The following is a 14354-nucleotide window of genomic DNA, read 5'->3' as shown; positions in this document are numbered from 1 at the left end:
GTTTCCTGTAGTAGGGTGACATCCACACACTTGGATTGCAAGTAGGACAGGACGTTTTTCCATTTAATATAATGCATTAGGCCTTTAATATTTCAGGAGATGGCACATAGCGCAGAGGTGCTCTTGGGCCCTGGGTGAGACATTCGGGTGTTGGGCGGGGTGGCCATTGGTGGGAGTGTGTTGTAGGCTAAGGGACGAGGGCAAAGGTGGAAAGGACTGGGGGGGAGGGAGGGGAGGGAAAGGGGAGCCGATGTGGGAGGAACGAGAGATGGACGAAGAGGGAGAAAGCAAGGGAGAAGTATAGTGTGATAGGGAGGTGTCTGCTACTGTGAGTGACGTGGAAGAAAGCAAGGAGAGTGAGAGTGAGAAAGGGAAGAAAACAGAAGAGAAGGGGGAAGGAAGAAGATAACAGTCAGACAGCCCTGAGCCAAGGAGGTGACCTCAGTAAAGGTCAGGAACTATGAACCGCAGGTCTAAACTTGGGCTGCCCGTGCGCTGGGGATCTACAGGGGAGGGGCAGGCACAGGGAGGTGGGCAATGCAGAACAAGGCCAACAATGGAACTGGGAGGCAGGAGGGAGATGAGGAGCAGCCACAACCTGTTCCCGGGAAGAGGGGCAGTGGCACAGGGTCTGAGTACCAGGGACAGTCACGCTTTAAACTTGTGATCCTGGTGCCTATGCACAAGATGGGCCTCACTTTCTGAAGGATGGCACAAGCAAGAAGGAGGCAGTAAGGCCAGAAGGGGTGCTGCTGGCACTATAATTTACACCTGTGCCCGTCAATGTGGAGGCAGAAAGAGAGTGATGGACCCGAGAAGGGGAGGGAGGGGGGTGTCATGTGTTGTGAGGGCCATGCAGTTGCCACCTGTGGGGCGGGGGCGGGCCCTCTCGCGGTGTAGAAGAGCCTTCCTCAGGATCCTCTGTGAGTCGCAGGGAGGTGGGTAGGGAACACAGCGGTTCATCCCCCGGAGAGTAGATTAGCATGGGTCCTACCCCTTCATCTGGGTCCAAATCACCATGAGTGGAGGAAGGGGGGGCTGCTGGTCAGAGGTCTTCTCTCTCAGGTCTAGTTTGTGAGGTGCAGCGATAAGGCATGTGCCAGGTGTGTATCCAGTGCAGTGGCGCAGTGTGCATGAATGGGCTCATGCAGGCTGAGGGCAGAGAAATCAGAAGGGTGTTTGAGCCTGATTGGGGGGTTGAGGCCTGTATTCAGTGTGCTAGTGCAGTGCCCTTCGTCAGGGACAGCGGTAGTCCACATCGCTTCCCAGAGTGTAGGCCATGCTGACTGCAGAGAGAGCCTTCCATCGCGTGGCCCGATGTCGTGTACTGAGGGCAGTAAAGACGGTGTCTGTTGTGAAGAGGGGGGTCATGATTTCTGGTGGCCCCTTCAACTGGATGATGGCCGGTAGGGGAGCAGGTTCAGTCATGCCACGCGAGAGCAAAGTAGGTGCCATGCAGCAGTGTTGGAAATTGAGGCCGTGGCTTTCCTCATGCTGCAGGCCCAATTCCGAAACGCAGGCCGTGGCGCTTGCGGCAGGTGCTGCAGGGCTGCAGCGGGCCGGGTCAAGTGGTCGGAACCTTGCCACTGTCTCAGGGGACATGGGGGAGTGGGTAGGGGTGCCCCCAGAGCTCCCATACCGTTGCCCCACGGAGCTCGATCAACAGGCAGCCATCATCACTGGTGGCCAGGCCACGCTTAAGACTAAGTCAATCAGGTCTTGAGTTGGTCTAGTGGCGTATTCATCTCTCGACTGACAGTATCGGCTGTCTCAGTGCATCTTTCTGCCTTCACGTGAGTGCATGCATTGAATACATGAGGAACTACTTTACACCTATTCTCCTGCACCTGCTCCTGCTTACCCCTTCTCGTCTCTCTAATGTGCTAATGCTGTATATATTAGCACATTAAACTCAGATCTATTGACTTTGCCAAATCCAGTTTTTCCTTTAAAACTGGTTTATGCTAAAAGATTGGGCCTGTGAGATAACCATAAGGAACCTATGCTCTATGAAGTTGATTCAAAGTGCCTCTCCAAGGCCCATTTTGTTTAGTCACATCGAAAGATGTCATAACTGTAACTTACGCTTTATGAACATGGTGGCAACAGGTCCTTAAAATCCTTAAAATTGAAGAAGTGTCCTATACAAATGACTGTAGCATAAGACAACAAATAAGTTACTTAGTTTCAGTAACATGCTTTCTAGTGGATACTTTAACCACAAATTCCCCAGATTTAGAATTTTCCCCAGGTTCCAGACTGGGGCCGGACATTTTCATAGCAGTGCTCCTGTGCGCACCTATAAGTGCCACCTCTGGCAGTTGTTGTCAATTTCTTGCTTGACTCTTTCCACACCCTTGAAAGAGCTGCGTCTTTGAACGCAGAGCACAAAGCAATTGGAGGCACCAGTGTGAGGATCTCTAATTTGGGACCTTTCTAGGTGGGATGAAAGAGACCACTCCACAGAATGGGGAGATGGAAAACCTACAATACCCACCAGAAAGGGAGGTATCAAAGATAAGTAACTTGTTTTATCGATGACTACTTCTAACTGCGGTTTCCCCACCTTTAGAATAGAAACCTAAGCACTATTTCCCAAGATGGAGGGTCTGTGGAGTGGGATCAGACCAATATGTCCAGTAGGAACAAATGAGCAAAATGAATGCCAGATGATTACAGCAAAGGAAGCACACTCCTAAATTGGCAGCCCCAGGTGGGAAATCAACCCTCTATCAGGGGAAGTATCAAGCCTGCAGGCCTCCTGTAAATACATACATAAATTGTCATCATAATGAGGGGGTAAATAATCCTCATCATCGCCACGGTTCTCTCCTAGTGGACAGAATAGGATCCCTGTCATCTTCTAGTAGACACAGCATGATCTATCAGAGGATGGCTCCATGGTAGAGGGAGTGTTTTGTCTGAATTAGATTATACAGGAACCGGGTGCCCTGGAGTGGAGCCAAAGCACAACCTCAGCTAGGATCGAGACAGATATGACTTGGGAAGGGACACCAGAGTCAGCAGAAGATTCCCCCTTCAGGCACCCACAGCGTAGGGTCGGAAATGAACAGACAAGAGACCCATACAGTTTTTGGAGCCAGCATGGAAGTCAGCATTAGAGTCAGTGAGGAACCAGAGGCAGGCTCCTGGGTCTCTGGCCGCACAGAGGATAGATCCGCTGGGGTAACAACTTGAGGCCCCTGTTGATTCCCGGTGCACAGAAGTCGGTCAGAGGGAGCTGGTAAAATGCCAAAAATACTCAGCACAGCCTCCTTAAAGGCCTCAAACTGTTGCGATGTCACTGATGGCCCCAGGAAGTCGGGTGCATTGGAATCAACTCGGAGATGAGGAGTGAGATCAAGCAGCACCCTTGACACCTTTACAACTTTCCTTTAGATAGAGAGTGGTGGGATGGGGTTGCGTTCCACTTCACATTTGTATGTTTCTGCTTTGGACTTCGACTTACTGAATTAACTTGACCGCAAAGATGACTGCTGGGGGATCAGTCTCAGGAGTGGGAAAGGGTCCATCCACATCCTTGACTTCTTTAGTGACATACGGCTTTGCTTCACATCCTGGATTGCCCTCGGTGCATTAGGGCACATTCCTCACATGGCTTAGAGTCATGGCCTCAAACCCACCACCACAAGAGGCACACCACCCCATGCGGGTCAGTCACTGACAATTGTTTACTACAGTTATGGCATGGTTTGAAACCTGTACCTTAAGGTGGAAATACTGCTCCCTAGCACACTAGAATTCATTTTGAAAAAATTGCCAAACTGACAGAAGGGGGGGAGTGAGGGGGAGTAGAGGCGAAGCTCCAGATCTGTGTTTGAAGGCAAGGAACGGAGGATGGTGGCGCATATATGTGGCTCTGCTTTATAGCTTCCAGGGCAAGGGGGTGTTCTTGGCAGATAATGGATATGTACTATTACCCAGCTCAATGATACACATTTTACTAAACTCAGAAGGACGAAAGGCTGAATTGGATTCACCCACAACATCAAGTCAAACAAAGATCCCTCAAGTGGATGCATTAGTATACTGAGGTCCTGGCTAGGTGCACAGGAGATTTTAAAGCAAGAATACCTTCTGCCTGTAGAGAAGGTGCACAGGGTCACTTCAACCGAAGCTAGTGCTTATGGAGGGCTGGGCCCAGTTTATTAGACCGAAAGCCTCATCACCTTCAGTACCCTGCTCCTTTGATTGGGAGCGTAAAACAGACTACACCAGTCTTCAACCTTTTTTCCTGCATGTTATTGAGGCACCATTGTTTGTAGCCAAAGGTGCTATCTGGTCGTGGATAGGGAACTAAGCACTGGCAACTGTTGTTCAATCAAAGACAACCTCGGTTTGAAAAGCTACTGTTTAGCCGCCATAGCCTGGTCTCTGGTGGCTGTGTGAGTACGGATCCAAATTAAGCAAAATGTAATTGTAAGAGGCTGTGATTGTGTTTGGGTACCTTGTGGAAGTCGAGACAGAAAAATTACAAGTAAAACACCAGGAGCAAATTCCAATACACATACATCCAACATTTACAAGAAATTGTCAGTTTTTGTCAGGCAGACACTGATATATTAACGCCTTGGGAACACAGATGCCGATGGGGAACTGAATAAGTCAGGCAGGTTTCGCCACCAAAGGATGGTACTGAATAGGAAAAAATGCTCTCTGGTGCATTAGCCCATATCCTGCTGAGGCTACATCTGTAAGACACAGAACTACCAACATGGCCTTAGGAATCAAATGTACAAACAAAGCATGTTCGATTACCAAAAAAGAGAGAATATCTACAATCTATCATCTACTGCATAGTTGAATAGGACATTTTTATGTTATGTTAAGGAAGCTTATAAAGTGCACTTTTGCCACTAGAAATGCCTCATGGCGTTCAAATCTGAGATCTAGTCTGAGATCTAGAGCAGCTGTCTCAAAGGCCTTAACAAAAAAGGTACCTTCAATAAGTAGTTCATTGCATTGCTCCAAAGTGTCAACATGTGGGTACTGCAGCAAGTGGGAAATGTAGCACAGCTACTATGAAGAGGGACAACATAAGCATAAGGTTGATTCCATATTGCAAAGCTCCTTTCTAAGCATTTGTAGGCAGGAAATATACCATTAGAGGAATGCAATTGTATTGCAGTTGTGTAGGGTGCTTGTTCTTCAAATTAATGTAAGGTGAGAGATGTTTGCCTCAGCTTCCTAAACATGTACGGAATCAGTGAGAGAGACAGAAAAGAATACACAAAGATCCCTGAGCAGTTCTTCATTGAGCATTAGCCATGGACAGCGGGTGTGGAAAACTGGCAGCAAAGTTTGAGCATTTTGCGATTTCATATTTTGCAAAAAGGTCTATATCTGGGTGCCCACCTGTGGAACTATGGAAGCAGGACTTCGGTGAGTTCCCACTCTTGGACTTGTTGCTGCGTCCTCCTGAGCAGGACTGCAAAGTCTGTGTCCAACCCTGGAAGATACTCTGTGAGATGATCTTGGTTGTGAATTGCCCAGCACCAGATCTGCTGCGCTAGTGCTGAAAGCTGAGTGGAGTGCGTCTCCTTGTTTTTGCAGACAGAACAAGGCAGTCATGTTGCCTGTGCAGATGAGGGCTGTCTGGCCTGGAGTCTGTTGCAAAAGGGTTTTGAGGGCTAGATGAATGGCTAACAGTTCCAAGCAGTTGATATGGAGGTCCTACTGAAGAAGTGGGCACCGCCCCTGGACTTTCATGCTGTTGCGGTGTGCTCACCAGTAAACTAGAGATGCGTCCGTAGTAATGGTCAGAGACAGCACTGGGTCTGTGAAGGGCCTGCCCTGTAGCAGATTATTGCTGTTCCACAAATGCAGAGAGTAATGGGTGCTGTCCTGGTACAGACACTAGATCATACAAATGGCCCTGTTCTTGTGACCGCTGGCTTGAGAGGCACTTATGAAGCAGGTGCATATGAAGTCTGGTGTGGGACACTATGGCAATTATGAGGCCATCATTTCTAGAAAGTGCATCACTATGGACTGAGTGGCTGAAAAAGAGGTAGACGCTGTTCTAATCCTGAATCCTTTGGCCGCTGGGGAAAGTTTTGCCCACAACTGTGTTTAGGACTGACGGTAGGAAGAGGTGGATTTGGAGCAGCTCCAAGTGTGATTTTGTGGCATTCACTGTAAACCTAGGCTGTCAAGGAGGGTAATTGAGGCTGGGTGTGGCCTAGATAGTCCTGTCTGCTTGCGCTCTTGACCTGTCAGTTGTCTAGACAAGGGAAAGCGTGAGTTCCTCTCCTCATTAGGTGAGCTGCTACCACAGCAAAAAATGTGGTTAAGACCCTTGAAGCTGTGGGGATGCCAAAGGGCGTAACCTTGAACTGGTAGTACTGACCACTTAACATGAAGGGTGAGGGAGCACTGATGAGCTGGATGAACTAGGTGTCCTTTAGGTCTAGCGTGGCCATGAAGTCACCTTTGTGCAGCAGGGGGATAACATCCTGTGGAGTTATCATGTTGAAATGTTCTGACAAGATGTATCTGTTGAGAGATTGGAGTCTCTTTCTTGGCAATGAGGAAGTATAGGGAGTAGATGCCTTTGCCCAGGTGTTGAAGGGGCACCGACTGTAAAGCCTCTTTGAGTAGCAGTGCCTGAACCTCCACTTTCAGTAACATAAGATGTTCCAGGCTGATGGTGTCGGTGCGAAGTGGGATGTTTGGTGGGAGTGAAACAAGCTCCAGGCAGTAGCTGTGCTCGATGACGGATAGAATCCACCGATATGTGGTGATCTCCTCCCAGTAAGTAAGAAACCCCTGAAGTATTCCACCTGACAGATGTAGTGTTATCAGGTGGGATTTGAGGCAAGTGAGTTTTTGGAGGTTGGGGCTCCCTTACTGAGGGTGCATCTGCTTTGGCTCATGGAGCTATTCCTATAAGGGAGCCCTGTGTGAAATCCTGCCACCCTGTTGGTAATAACCAGGTGCAGCTGATGGCAGGACTAGGTCTGCTCTGGGGAAATGTCTTTGGATCCACCCCTTGGCTGCTGCTTCCAAAAGGAGCCCTGTTGGAAGGAACCTGGAGGGCACCCATCATCTTTGCAGTTTCAGTGTCCTTCATGATCTTTTCAAGCATTGAGTCAACCTGCGGTCCAAACAGGCACTCCCTTGTTGAACGGCAGGTTAATAAGGTGCATTTGCACCTCAGCTTGAAGCCAGACATATGGAGCCATGAGTGATGCCAAAGAATGATTAAAGTGTTCAGTCCTCTAGCTGCTGTACAATGGAAACTTGATGGTTACTTCAGGGATGGCCTTCCCTTCCTCAACAAGCTCTTTCCCTCTTTTACAGTATATTCCAGGGACGTGCTGTGCTGGAGGAGCCCCTCCATCTCCTCCCAGTGAGCATTATCATACTAGGAGAGGGCACTTAAAAAATTGGCAATGTGCCAGTGTGTGGCTGCACCCACCATTACTCCCTTCCCTGCAGCACTGATCCGGTTGCTCTTCTTGTCAGGAGGCAGAGTGCGGACAGTGGTCTTGGCTGCTGCTTTTTTCCTAGCCGTGGTCACCATTAAGGAATCTCGTTGGACATAACACCGGTTTATATTTCATTTCAATACGTGGTGTCACCACATAGGGTTTCTCTGCGTCCTTAAATATCCAAGTGACGTATTTAACCATCCCCTTGAGCACTGGGAGGTCTTGGACATAGATCTCTGTCTTTGAGAGGGTGTCCACCAAAATGTCATCATATTCAGGGGTGTCGTACATCTCCACCTTATGGCAAGCAGCCGCGTATTGAATAGTGTTGTGGTACACCATGGTGTTGCAGGGAGGCTCTGATGGGGACATGTTCCAGATCAGCGTCTGTGACAAGATCCATGTTCTAATCCTGCCAATCACCACCTAACATACCTGGGTAGATAGGGACAAAGTCTTCAGCTGTCAGTAGTGGAGTATGACTACGGTGACCCCTGAGAGGATGTTATAGGAGGGGAGGGAGGAAGTGGCCGTAGAGAAGTTGGCAGTGGAGCAGGTGAAGGTGGAAATGGTGGTTAAGGGGAAGGAGGAGGAGCAGCTTTGATCTTCTGTTTCTTGGAGGGCAGCAGAGGCAGAGAAGTGTCCGGTGGCGGGACCCCTTCCAGGGCAAACCTGCACTTCTTTGGCAAGACCTTTCCTAAGGCAGGGATCTTGCATGTGGGCGGGTGGATGAGCGACTTTGCTTCTCCTCTAGCTCCAGCTGCAGTCTCTCAAGAACTGGCCTTTCCTCGACCTCGGGAGCAGGCAGCCTCGAAGTCAACTGGTTTTGACACTAATGGCATATGTTTCTACGCTTTCGGCCTCGATGGAGGAGCCAGCTTCAAATGTTTGGTGCTGACTGTTATCCTCAGATTTGAGGTTTGCAGAGGGTCGAGGTACCTGAAAGGATCTTTCCTCAGCTTTGAGTCCTAGCTTCAGTGTCAACCAGCACTCAAGGGCAGTTTCGCACCTGAAGGTGGTGGCGGCTTTGGCACAGGTCTTGACGCCCATCCCCCAGATGGGCAGTGCTTGGCTCTGATGTGGGGCCATTTCTGTATCCTTAAAGAGGCCTAGGGTTTGACAGTACTCACATGAGCCATGGTTTTCAGACGAGGACTGGAACCTATCGGGGTGGATAGAGCGTCTTTAGAAGCCCCTTTTTCTTACCCCAGAAGTTCTTCCACCTCTGGTGAAACGTCAGAGTTTATGATCTCAGGGCTGGACTGTCATGCTGAAAGGTCAGACAACTCAGCCAATTCCTCTTCTTCGGCAGTGAGAAGATCAGTCTCACTGAAGATATTAGTCATTTCTAAAAGGGATTTTGGCATTCTGATGGGGGCCCACCATGGGTTTCGACACTGACGCATCATTTTCTTGTTGTGGAATGTCTAGTAAGAGTTGCACCGGATCTTGTCATGCTCCGCAGCGAGGTAGAGATTGCAGATGGCATGGAGAACGGCCCAGAAGTATTTAGAATGACACTGTGGGAATCTCTTAAATGGTTCTGTTCCATTACCTCGAGTATGTCTTTGCTCCCTGAACAGAGACTGGAGCACGCAGTGACCCGAAGGGCTTTGAGGCCTGTTCGCTTGACGATGTTGGTCTCGAGGAGTGCATCTGGATCCATGAGAAGAAGAATAGCGTCTAGGAATTTTCTTTCAACAGGATGAAAGGCAATGACTTAGGACGTGCAACAGGAATCGACGAACCCTGGCTCCGAATGAACCCAGTGGCTGAGAAACACAATCTAACAATGGAGTCTACAGTCAGATGAGGAGTCACCAAGACCTCCCGACTCAAAAAGCTCCTTCAAAGAAAATCAGGTTGTAATTGTCGAAGCCCAACACCAGATGGCAAGAGTATGCAGAACATGTGTATCTACAGCACACATGCTAAGAATACCATTATTTTCTGAAGGTGAATAAAATAACTATATATCTGCAGACTAATATTATTTCCTGAGTCTATATCCAATACCTACCAGATAGGCAAGGATCAGAATGCTGAAATATCACTGAAAAAATCTCTGCAGGGATGCCAACTTAAACGTTTTCACCCTCTAAAGAGGAAGTCAGAAAATACTGCTGGCTCGATCTAAAGACAAAGATTCTTCTTCAGACTGCAACAGTACCAGACCGTCCTTGAAGGAAAGTCAACAATCTACAAGATATGGACTGACGCTTACTGGGCAAAAGGTGGACATTGATTCTTCTTCGAACTCCTTCGGAGAAAACGTTTCTCCAAAAAGACTTTACCCATGAGCTTAGCTTTTGCTGCTAGCAGTCCTTTCCAGTCCAAAAGCGTTACCCAGCAAAATATGTCCAGCGATAAACAGCAATTTTCCACAATTAATAGACGTGATTGAAAAAATTGGACTAAACCCGTATTGCAAAAGGTATAACCCTAAATCCATGTTGCCCAATCAACTACATGTGACCAAAGGTAGGCTATTATTGCCTTAATCAGAATGAAGTACTATCCAATATGAAATCTGCATTATTTTTGGTATTCCCTTAAACTGGACATTTTGGGCCAGGTGTACAAATATTTGGCTACAAAGTACTTGTTGCAAATTGGGGCCAGTAAAGATTTTTAGGAACCAACCTTATGTACTAATAGGCTAGTTCTTAAAACCCAGATTGTATTAGGTTGCAATCGGATCTTCATGACTATTAATAAATTAGGCCGCAAATTGCTATTCACTGTGACTGGTGGCCATCACAAGGATGAAGGTCTGCTGGGGACAGCAAATCTGTTATGCCTTTTAATAAAGGGAAATTATTATTTTTATGCATGCCATCATCCTTAAAGGAAACAGGAATGCATTTAAAAAAGGAAAGGTTTCCTTTTTTTTTGTTCAAGAGTTGGCAGTGGTGAACTGGACAACTGCCTACTTTTCAACAAACTATTTTTTTATTCACAAAGGGGAAGATGTCCCACAGAGACCCGCTCCCCTATGCATAACCACCTCTTTTGAGGTGTAAGTAAAACATCGACGTTTTGCGACTAGATTTTGTCCGCAAAACAATGATGTATCACATACTGATTTGTTATTTGGAAGGGACGCCCACAACGCACCCCTAGCATGTACCAAATCGGTATACATTCATAATTCAATTTTAGGAGTAAGAAAAACATTTCCAACTCTTACAAAGGAATTAGTAGATAAGGGAAAACATTTTAATGGCTGCAAATGCCGAACCACAGCATTTGTGACAGTTAAAATGCTTAGTTTATTTGACTGTGCTTATCTCAGTGGCAGAGTTTACAAGACAAAGAAGGCACACTGATAGACAAGAGGCAAATGTATAACAAACTGTATTGTACAAATTACTACATTAACAAGCAAAATATTACTGCTAGCAGTGAGATTAGAATGTAAGAGCTGGTTTGAGAGAGATTACTTATTTAAGAATGACTTGTGTATTTAATTAATGTGGTACTGTATCATATAATTAATCCTTCAATATTTTATTTCTTGTGTGGTGGATTATGCATTTGTGGCTATTTACAGGTTTACTATTGTATAGAATTCTTGAGTAAAATACATTTATATTTGAATGTTTTCTTTCATATTTTTGCCAACAACCAGTCAAATAAAAAATATGAACCATAAAAAGTTGCTGAGCGAGTCAAACAAACAGAAGAAACAAACCGAGGGTGTGGCAAGCACTCTGAAAGCCTGTTTGTTCTGGTCCCAATACCCAGCAGTGGCCATGTTCGAGAATAATAGACTCGGCCTGACTGATTTCATAAACTATACCAATATTGTTTAGTCAAAGCTTCTATTTCTTGATTTACTAATTTATGAAAAGCGAGGGCAGTAAAGACTAGTGGGCTAGCTTCTGCCACACACCACAATTTAGCAAGAGGCACTGCGTAAGTTGAGACAGGAAGGAAAGATAATTTGAGGGGAAACATCCTGAACAATTAGGTCTAAACCACTACTTGCCTGAACCACTACTGCTAAACAACTAAAAAGTCTCTACAATTAAGTACTGAACAACTACTGTCTAAACAACAATTGTGCCTGAATAACAATTGCCTGAACAACTAATTTTAAGGTAAGTTTTTCTTTTTGTTTTTTTATGGTTTATTAGAATATATATTAAAATTAGTTGTTCAGACAATTGTTAGTCAGGCATGATTGTTGGTTAGACAGTAGTTGTTCAGTACTTAGTTGTAGAGACTTTTTAGTTGTTTAGCAGTAGTGGTTTAGGCTATAGTTGTTTAGGACCTAGTTGTTCTGTCACGTATTCTATTTTGAGATTGAGCGTACGAAGAAAGTTTCACCAGAGCCAGGCACCTGCCTCCTTGACTCCTTTGTAGATCTAACCATGTTCAAAAGTTATTGAGCTAAACTGTGCAAGTATTTCCCTGTGCCCCTTACTCACTTGGTTTGATGGATTCAAGAGGCACAGTCACATTTGCCAGAGACATCTCGCCATGCAATGAAGGTGTGCCCATTCCTGGTGACTCTGTTCTGGGCACAGGCAGCTGGTTTGAAAGCCCACTTGACCCCAAATTGGGTACTGTGGAGGTTCGTCTAGGGGAGGAGGAGCTGTGCAATAATGGGGTCACACCTGTGGTGATAGGTGGTGTGCCTGAGTTTGTTTTGTTCTGGAGGTCACGTAGTGTTGGTCTTGGCTGCTGTTTGTCCCTGGAATAGGGAAGAACAAGTCACCTGTTAAATCACTGAAATATTGATGTGCATTTTTCATAGCCATTTAGGTAACCCCCAGGTGCAGCAAAATTACAGCTCTCAAGGTTTGCACTGAGGCAGGTTAAATCTAGGACTGTACACACTCACTGAAAGATAGTTACAGAATCAGGCAAACTTGTTCTAATCCACAAAACACATTTAAGTAAAAACAATATTTCAAACTCTTTAGTCATTATATAAAGCTCTTCTGCTTCACGCGTCATGCAGCGTAGTGGGGCCATTCTAGCAGAAGTCCCATTTCACTGCTGAGAAATGAGGTGTAAACTGGGGCTTCATAAATGCTCTTATTCTAATTTCTTCACCAAGGTGGGCTTTGGTTTTAAAGTGTGCTCTGTGAGAATCAACTCATGCACTAGACGAATAGCAGGTTTCTCAGGTGATGGTACAGATGTGAATGTGAGCATATTTCATGTGTACGCTTGGTTTCTTCTACCAGTCGAGTTAGTCTTCAGCTATCTTTATGGCGTGTAGAACTGAAGCAGACTTAACAGTTAGCAAATTGAATTTTTCCGCCACACTTCTTTCTTTTGGGAGGTAAAGTTGCAGTATGTTTTGGAACATATATCTTCAATCAATCAATCAATCAAAGGCATTTGTATAGTGCACTGCTCACCCAGAGGGTCTCAAGGCGCTGGGGGGGGGGGGGGGGGGGGGGGGGAACGCTACTGCTCGAACAGCCAGGTCTTGAGTTGCTTCCTGAAGGCGAGATGGTCTTGCGTTGTCCGGAGGTGGATGGGGAGGGAGTTCCATGTCTTGGCTGCCAGGTAGGAGAAGGATCTTCCTCCGGCGGTGGCTCTGCGGATGCAGGGGACGGTGGCGAGAGCGAGGCTGGCGGAGCGGAGCTGGCGGGTGGGCTTGTGGAAGGTCAGGCGGCTGTTGAGGAACTTGGGGCCCAGGTCGTGGAGGGCCTTGTGTGCGTGGGTGAGGAGTCGGAACGTGATTCTTTTGTTGACGGGGAGCCAGTGCAGGTCTCTCAGGTGTTCGGAGATGTGGCTGTGTCGGGGATGTCCAGGATGAGTCGTGCTGAGGCGTTCTGGATCCGTTGGAGTTTCTTCTGGAGTTTGGCGGCGGTGCCGGCGTAGAGGGCGTTCCCGTAGTCCAGCCGACTGGTGACGAGGGCCTGGGTGACCGTCTTCCTGGTCTCGGTGGGGATCCACCGGAAGATCTTTCGAAGCATGCGCAGGGTGTTGAAGCATGAAGATGAGATGGCGTTGACTTGTCTGGTCATCGAGAGGGAGGAGTCCAGGATGAAGCCTAGGTTGCGAGCGTGGCTTCCCACCTCTTCAGCAAGATCAGTCTTCATTTTAACCTCTATCTCCTTTTTAATGTTAGTAGGATAAATAGGCTACTGGCCATTTCACAGAACAGTGAAATCTGCTGTAAGGGAAACTCTATAGAACCAATCATCCTCGTTGACACTTAAACCCTTTTTTAATAAAAAAAAAAAATATATATATTGATCTGGAGTACATGTCGGCATCTTTCCCCCTAAAAGGTCTCCATGGGGAATAAGCTTATGCTGGTCAACATACGATTGGTAGAAAGAATATTGAGACAGGCCGATGAAAATCTTTATCTCTGATGAAGTCCTCTTGAAAGGATGAAATGCGTTGGCTGGGCTGGAAACTGATGCTTGGAGAAAATAAAAAAAAGTGGGGCTTCAGCATTATGGCTCCTGTGTATTAATAGACGGAAGACAGAAGCACCCATCTTGACCAACTGTGTCAACATTAGATATAATGAACTGCTCATTTTGTATGTGACACTCTGGAGCGCTCCTCATGTTGATTGGGATTGAGTTATGAATGTTCGGGGTTCATGAGCAGTAGGACTCTATGAGTGTTTGACTACTATTGCTTGTGTGGTCTTGTAGGGCTATTATTGCTCTTTTTGGAGGCCTGAACACCCACACTATACAGATTCGATCCAGGGCAGGCAAACCACAGACTAGTAGCTAAACCACAGTTTACGTACAGATTAATTGTGTTTGATAACACAAGAACTGCAAAGGAACTGGACCATGATCCAGATATTACCAACTGCAGCCAAACCACATTCTATGACCATTTTGGGCACTCTCATGTAGGAAGAGATGCGAAAAATAAATAGGGTGGGTCTATGGCAGACCATGAGAAAGT

General features: G+C 46.7%; 1 protein-coding gene and 1 long non-coding RNA gene across 2 annotated transcripts in view; one reads left to right on the top strand and one right to left on the bottom strand.

The window, feature by feature from the left end:
- Window positions 1–14354, top strand: part of LOC138292664 (uncharacterized) — a 360464-nt gene that overhangs the window by 115900 nt on the left and 230210 nt on the right. The window lies entirely within an intron of this gene.
- The window catches only part of GGA1 (golgi associated, gamma adaptin ear containing, ARF binding protein 1), an 85224-nt gene that overhangs the window by 17710 nt on the left and 53160 nt on the right, over window positions 1–14354 (bottom strand). Inside the window, exon 14 of the mRNA XM_069231375.1 lies at window positions 11888–12153. Within this exon, the coding sequence (XP_069087476.1) occupies window positions 11888–12153 (266 nt within the window). The remainder of the gene's footprint in view (window positions 1–11887; window positions 12154–14354) is intronic.

The sequence above is a fragment of the Pleurodeles waltl genome, chromosome 4_2 (genome assembly GCF_031143425.1).
Source record: "Pleurodeles waltl isolate 20211129_DDA chromosome 4_2, aPleWal1.hap1.20221129, whole genome shotgun sequence".
Taxonomy (NCBI): Eukaryota; Metazoa; Chordata; class Amphibia; order Caudata; family Salamandridae; genus Pleurodeles; species Pleurodeles waltl.
The sequence above is the reverse complement of the archived record's forward strand: the minus strand, read 5'-3'. Positions and strand labels throughout refer to the sequence as shown.